The 8171-nt window shown below is 35.9% G+C and overlaps 1 protein-coding gene across 1 annotated transcript; it reads left to right on the top strand.

Annotated features, from left to right (window-relative positions):
- Window positions 1–4856: 4856 nt before the first annotated feature.
- Window positions 4857–7794, top strand: LOC127101585 (protein ORANGE, chloroplastic). Its single transcript, XM_051039039.1, has 8 exons — window positions 4857–5406; window positions 5506–5620; window positions 6457–6573; window positions 6694–6780; window positions 6869–6945; window positions 7033–7160; window positions 7331–7467; window positions 7570–7794. The coding sequence occupies exons 1-8, from the start codon at window positions 5189–5191 to the stop codon at window positions 7645–7647; spliced, it is 957 nt and encodes a 318-aa protein (XP_050894996.1). The 5' UTR covers window positions 4857–5188; the 3' UTR covers window positions 7648–7794.
- Window positions 7795–8171: the final 377 nt, after the last annotated feature.

The following is an 8171-nucleotide window of genomic DNA, read 5'->3' as shown; positions in this document are numbered from 1 at the left end:
CCTGAACGAAGTTCTTGAGGAATTACTGGTCAAGGTGCTCATATACCCTAACCATGATAGCTTTATTGATGAAGTCCTCAGTAACTTCGACCATGGTTATAGTGTGGTTGAAGTCATCAACAACTTCGACCATATTGACTTCATCTGGCTCTGTGTAGTGAGCATCAGCCACTTGCAGAGGGTCAGAGTCAATCTTCATTTGGCTTCTGGGTTTGTCCCCGAATTGGAGTCTTCCTTCCTGAATAGCATTCTGAAAAAGATCCCTGAAAAGAAAACATTAAGACGTTTTATGACCCAGAAAATTATGGTACTTACAAAACCCTCTTTTCTTCTTTGTCCCAAAGGAGGCATTTTAGCACCAAAAGGCACTATCATTTGGCCATCCTTAACTAACAAATCGAAGATTTCGTCGCATTTTGTAACGTCGAATGTGTAAGTTTTCTTAGGAAATTTATCATTCTTTTCTGGTTCGATAGGGTTTTTCCCATTCGACGGGGCCAAGACCTTACAAGAGTAAGGTGGCCCTTGTTTCAACTCAACAAGGTTGATTTCATTTACGTCGAAGTCTAAAGGCTCATTATTGGATCCTTCATTATCATTACTGAATTCGATGTAGGCTACTCTTTTATTCTTATTTGCTCTAGCCTTCTCTTCCTTCAAGCGTTCTAGCTGACAAACCCTATCAGCCAGTTGGGCCATATCTCTCAAATACTGGGTGTCTAACTTTTTCTTGATAGAATAGTCAAGGCCCCCAACGGCCATTTTGACCAACTCATGCTCTGGTACATGTGTAAAACATCTAGCTTTGAGCAATATAAATCTATTTAGATAATCATCAATTGGCTTAGTGAATTTTCGTTTAATACTGGCCAATTCCTTCAGACTTATCTTCGTTTTCCCCATGTAAAAATGCTCATGGGACATTCTTTCTAACTGATTCCAAGTGTGGATCGAATTTTGTGGCAAGGTTGTAAACCACGTGAAAGAATTCTTCGTGAGAGAGAACTTGGAAAGTACTTTATCCTAAGATTTTCATTGTTCGAAATATCTCATGCCTCTATTATATACCTAGCCACATGTTCGACAGTGGATTCAGTGGTATCCCCAGAAAACTTAGTAAATTTGGGAATTTTCATTCTAGGGGGTGTATCTGTCTGTAGGATATATTCCGACAAAGGTGATGTATAATTTGGCCTTCGAAGGCCAAAAAATTCACCCAATTTCGTGTCATAATCCTTTCGACCATAGTTGCCAGATTGTTATCTGTTGTCATATTATCATGTCGAATTTTCTATATGACATCATCAATATTTTGATTTCTATTTACCATTAATATCCTTAGCTCTCTCTCCCTGGGGATTTGTGGTTCATCCCTATGGGGTTCGACTCCTACTCCCTGATTTACCATCTCTGGTGGCATTTGGTTTTGTGGAATTTGGTTAATAGTAGGGTCTTCTTCGAAGGTTACCCCTTGGTTTTCCCTTATCCCATCCCTTGGAGGGTGTCGATGGGGTTGTGGCACACCTAAGAAGTCAGCCATCCGCACCATCTGCGTTGTCATACGTTGATTCAATTATGTCATATTTTGAATTAAGGGATTCAATGCGGTGGTCAATGTTTGGGTAAGCATTTGGACCATATCATGGTTGCTTTCATCCATTTACTGCCTCCACACCGCTGTAGAATTATTGGTAAGGTTAGGCATTTGTGTTTGGTATCCCAAGCCTAAAGATTGGTTATTTCGACCCATGTTAACCCCAGATCCTGACCCTTGTAATGGGGAGGTTATGTTAACCATTAGTTCTGAGAATGTCGAAGCAGCGTTATGTAAGCTTTCCATTACTGAAGTCGGCATTCCATAAGGTTGTTCTCGACCACCAAAAGGCATAGAGAAACCAGGGGGTACTAAAGGCCTGTTTGGAACATTCCCAATTGGTAGGGGAGTGTTAGGAGGTCCCCTTGGTCCAATGTAAGTCAAAATGGGTTAAGTGTGGGAAATCGAATATGTAGGCATCGAACTTGCCATGGATGGTACCGGTTCAGACACGGGCATTGTGGTCGTGTTTGCCCCTGTCGAAGAAGAAGGGGGCGGCACATTATTGTTTGGATTTTAAGGATTTTGGTTATTTGGCGCATTTGAATTCGCCATTCTCCTTGGTCTATCTTCGTTGGTTGCGGCTACTTTACCACTTCTTAATAACATACAACGAACTTTTCAAAAGGGGAAAAATGATTAAACGACCAGAGTTAGAATAAATGAAGAAAAAATCACTTTTTCAAATGTTAGCACTGTCCCACTGGGCGTGCCAATTTGTTTATCGTGAAAATTGGTAAACAACCGTTGATCTTCCAAAGTACTATATTTGGTTACTTGCAGGATCGATCAGATTGATCCTAGGACATGTGATAACTGTTTTTAAAAGGGAAATTCTAATGAACATAAACACTTCGACAATGTTCATACCATCAATAATTCGTTAAAGGATTTAATGAAAGAAGGCAAAAAGAATGTTGTAAATCGAAAGTAAATGGCAGTACATATAAACTTCTGAGTAAAAGTATAATTCTGGAAATAAAGGATTGATTAAATTACTTCAAGTAAAAACAATGGTGTAACATCAAACGTACATTTCTCAATTTACTCTTTCTCTGCACACAGATACTTGGATAAAATTGACAAATTTTGTACACACTTGAGCACACACCGATCTTAACACTAAGATCTCTTATTTATACTAATCGAAGTAACCGGTTCTAATGACCTTTCCATCAAATTGAGACAAGTGGCATTTTGCATACATGTAACTATCCACTATGCTTCACGTGTATTTCCAACAGTTTAGATAAGAACAAAAGTTCCCTCCTTTATTTGAATTTCAATCCCTCGTCGAATCACAACTGGTGATGTCTCTATCGAAAAACACTCTAAACTACTAAAAAATATTTTCAAGTCCGCGCAACATCTTTACCCTTGTACCAATGCATCTTCGACTAGAACTTCAAACGCATAGTTTTGTTGAAACATCTTCACAGGAAACTTTATTCTCTTAATTTATATGGGCATCGAAATTGGGAGCTAACAAACTAACGCACGTAGATCGTATAGTTTAACTTCGAATTCGTTTAAGGAATTAGAGAATTATAGTTTAAATTAGTGAGTCATACACGAAGGAATTGGGTGCAGTGGTATTATTAATTTTCCGTAAAATTATAAGTCAAATCGATTTAAATAATGCACAATCATCAATATGGAAAATTAAGGGATTCAAATAAGATCTAATCGATTTCTCTTTATCGTACCTTTTAATAATTTTATTCGCGTAACTAATTTTCTCAAACCAATCTGAAAATCCCCCGTATTTACTTTAAAAAGCACAACTACAACCCTGTTAGAACTTAGAATCCCTATGGGAACGATCTTTATTTTATTACTTTGATCATTAGTACACTTGTTAAGAAAGTCAAAGTAACTAATTTTCGTAAACCAATTTGAAAACCCCCCGTATTTACTTTAAAAAGCACAATTACAACCTTGTTCGAATTATCAATCCCTGTGGAGTCGAACTTTATTTTATTACTTCGACCGTATTAGTATACTTACTAAGAAAGTCACCAGGTACCTTGATTGTCTATGCAGGTCTTGAAGGTTAGAGAAGCAAAACTACTAGAAACCTAGAAAATATCTTACAACGGAGAACAAAGATTGAAGAACACTAATAGGTTACCATTTGTATCAACAATATTGCAAGAAAACAAAGAAAGTTATGACACTATGAAGCAAGGAAGGACAAAAAGAATAATTGACTTCACTCAATATATTTATAGGTAACCGGGGGCAACAAGATTAGCGACCGAGAATTAGAGAAGCATCAAAGGTCACAATTGATTGCTCTGATGAGACTCAATTCCATAATGGCACTCAGTAAACTTGAGTACCTTAAGTGTGTTGTCTTCCTGCTCTAGGTGCATGTGTCCATGTGGAAGCCTTCCCCAAAGTATCGTTTTAGTGACATGATATGTATTTAATGTGTACTCCTGATGGCACCAACTCCCACTCAACTTCTCAACATAACTTTTCCTCTCCCCGGAGTACTCGTCCAACAAGTTTACGCTCCCATAACAAAACTCACCCAAGAGTCGGCCTAAGACTTTTACATTAACAATCCTTGCTTCATATCTGATAATAAGGATTGAGAGGAAACTGTTTCGGACTGGCCAACAACCCAATAAACTGACTTAATACACATGCCTAATCCAATCATAAGGTTACTCAATTAAAGAACAGGTGTACGCTCATATGGAAGTTCTGCGCTGAAGCATGACACAACTCTCACTCAACTGTTGGTATTCATCCAACGGCATCCTGCATCTCGCACCCTATCTACGAGTGATGGTTCTAATTAACATCCATATATAAGCATTATCACTCGTCACAGTAATGTACAATTTATTCGTTCACTCGCCACTATCATCTCTCTCATTTTGCTGACTTGAACATTAAAATGATAATCTTGCAAATATCTCCCTTTTCATTCATCAAAAACATCTACCACCGTGTTAGAAATCTTTATTTGACAATCATCATCAACATACTACATATTTTATGTTCCACGACAAAATAATAAGTATATATTATTTTAACCAACCTAAAGTCCATGATAATAGAACTTATTAATTTTCTTTGAAAGAATCTATAATTTTTCTCTATGTTCATTCAATACAAACAATATTTTTTTTATTTCTACACATTCAAAATATGCAATATATTAAACTTTTATTATTTATTAAAAAAATGTTTACTTGTTAAGAAAATATTCTCTCTATTTCTAACTTCCATTAAACAAAACGTCTATATCCCCATATGGATATATTTATTCAAAAAGAAGGGGGCACAAATGTGTGAGCCATCCATCTATCCAACCACAATATTTGTCACTGTCTCATTATTATATCATCATCCATCACATTTTCTTGTTTTTTAGTGAGACTTGTATTTAGCGGTGGAATCAAAAGTGAGGCAACCGTCTCAACTCCACTAAAAATACCATTTCCAATAATACATATTTATATTCATATTATTTTCAACAACTCCATTCTCAAAGCTCACAACAACAACCACCACCTCAATTTCCGATCCACTTTCATGTTTTTTCCAATCCTAAATTGAAGTTGAGAGTCGAAAAAGAACATGATGTTGTGTTTGGGTGTAGTTGGTGGGTCCACAAAATGTCTTCAACTCTATGATTCCAGTTACAGAATCAACAACAAAAGATTCCTTAATCTAAACAACAACAACGGTTTCAGTTTCAATACGAGGTGGCGTTTCATGGCACTTGAATCGGACTCTTCGTCTTTTGCATCGTCTATTGATTCTGACACCACCGATAAAAACGCTGCTGCTACTGGGTGAGTTTTCTAATTCTTCTATTTACACCTCCTCCTTTTAAGAAATGCACCCCTCCTATTTTCACGTGTTGTATCGTCTTTTTATTGTTTTAAACGCAGGTTCTGCATTATAGAAGGACCTGAAACTGTACAAGATTTTGCTAAAATGGAACTTCAAGAAATTCAGGATAATATTCGAAGTCGAAGGAATAAGATTTTCTTACATATGGAAGAGGTACAATTTTCTTCTTCAAGTAACTACTTTTTTTAAAATCTGTTATCGTCTGCGCAACTACAGATACTAATTCCTCTGGGAGGACCACATTGTACCGCAAAACTTGAAATTTTAGATTCGAATCTAAAACCTCCGATTAAGTTGAAATAGATCTCTTACTGTCAGCCGGTGCGGATGGATTCGCAACTACGCAACTTTATAGACTAATCTCTTAAACTCTGGAGAATCACAATGTACAATAAAACTTGATATGCTAGATTCGAATCAAGACCTCTGGTTAAGATACATATTTGATATGCTTAACAATATGCCGACATTGTAGAACTATAATATTAATATCAATATGGTATGTCATTAACAATACACCGAAATGTGGAATTCATAGTTAGATTCTCACCGGCATGTGGAATTCATAAGCTCTTCAGAACATTTAAGTGCTTATATGTCAAATGATGAGTTCAAAAAGATGAAAAATGCTTTTTCAAACTCACTCTAAATTTATAATATACTGCATTTATACTTATAATGAAATTGATAATGTGAAATATGTAATGAAGCTTGAGGCAATCCATTTTTCTTGTCAAGTCTTACAGTTATGCTTTAGATTTTGGTAATAATAGTATTCCACAAACAATCGTCGGCTTAGTGTGTGAGAATTGCATCGATCTTCTTTGGATAAGAAATTGTATTGTATTAATATTATGTTTATCTCTTTTTTCGTTGACTTTCCAAGTTTAATACGAAGAATGCTTTGGAAATTCAAATTAGTACCATTTAAGCATTTGACTCTTTGGGGTATCCTTTGCTTATCGACAATGTAAATCTTCGTTTTGCAGGTTCGTAGGCTTAGAATACAACAGAGGATTAAAAATGCTGAACTTGGAATTTTGCAAGAAGAGCAAGAGAATGAACTTCCGAACTTCCCATCATTCATTCCATTCTTGCCTCCTTTGGTATGTTTCATGTAGTTTGTTCCAAACTGCAGCACCAACTCATTCAATTAAGAATTTACTTTTAGTTTAGAGGGTTTGGTTTTGAAAACGGTAATAATCAACTACATGTGTTATCTGCAGACTTCAGCGAACCTCAAGCAGTATTATGCAACTTGTTTTTCTCTTATCGGTGGGATCATTCTCTTTGGTGGCCTTCTTGCTCCGAGTGTAAGATTTACGAACACCTAGTTTTGTGTTTTCATTTATTTTTCAACGCGTTCATTCCAACTGGTCTCATATTCAACTCATTTCTCAGTTGGAGCTTAAGCTTGGAATAGGAGGCACATCTTATGCCGATTTTATTCAAAACGTGCATCTGCCTATGCAGTTGAGGTAGCGTCCATTTCCTAATTTTGTCGCCTATTTACGTAATTCTTTTCTAACTTGTCGATATTAACTAAACTCTGTTGGATATTCTAGTCAGGTTGATCCTATTGTGGCATCATTCTCAGGTGGAGCGGTTGGAGTAATCTCTGCATTGATGGTTGTTGAGATAAACAATGTAAAACAACAGGAGCAGAAAAGATGCAAGTACTGTCTTGGTACTGGTAATATTTCTAAAACTCATCTGAGATCTGCATTTTACAAGTCGAATATCTGAACAATGGAATTGAAACTACGATTGGAAATACTGCGAAATACTTGAAGATTTTAAAACTTCATATGTTGAAGCAATTGCAAGAACGTTGACATTCCTGTTATGTTTTTTCCGTTTTAGGATATCTTGCATGCGCTCGCTGTTCAAGCACGGGTGCACTTGTTCTGATTGAACCGGTATCCACCTTCAATGGTGCAGATCAGCCTCTATCACCACCGAAAACCGAGAGATGTTCAAACTGCTCCGGATCTGGCAAGGTTGGTCATTTAAAAGTACTGACTTCATAATTTGCAATTTACTATAATACCCTCTATGGTTGAGAAAAATGTTGAAATTGGCATACTGAATTCTGATTGCAGGTCATGTGTCCAACATGTCTTTGCACTGGAATGGCCATGGCAAGTGAACATGATCCTCGAATTGATCCTTTTGACTAGAGATTTAATATTATTGTGGTAGATATCCTAAGTAGGGAATTTGAAATTTTATGATGAGTATGGTATGTGTTTCTGTTGTGAAATAATGGAATTTCTGTAAATATATATGAACACAATAATATCCAAAAGAAAATGGTTATGGATCTAGACAGTTTCCCTTATTTTTCAGAATTGAATGTGTTGCAGCAGGAATTTTTATTGTAACTTTCTGAGAATGGTTACATAATAAAATTAGGATCTAAACAGCATTTTGTTATTAAAAACTATAAACACACTACACATTTTTTTTAAATAAGTTGGAAATTCATAAATATTAATAATTGGTTTACATTAATTTTAGAACCTATTCTTTCCCTGTGAGAGAAGAATAAGATTAGAAACGTTATTTTGTAACAATTTTCAGAACTGATTATTGTTGAAATTCCTCCTACTCAATAATTTGATGAAGAAATTCAAGATCTACTTAAATACTCCCATATACATATTAAAAAACCAATCATTATTGCTATTTTGTTTTTGAATAA

The sequence above is a fragment of the Lathyrus oleraceus genome, chromosome 7 (genome assembly GCF_024323335.1).
Source record: "Lathyrus oleraceus cultivar Zhongwan6 chromosome 7, CAAS_Psat_ZW6_1.0, whole genome shotgun sequence".
NCBI classification, from domain to species: Eukaryota; Viridiplantae; Streptophyta; class Magnoliopsida; order Fabales; family Fabaceae; genus Lathyrus; species Lathyrus oleraceus.
This window is presented reverse-complemented; position numbering and strand designations above follow the sequence as displayed.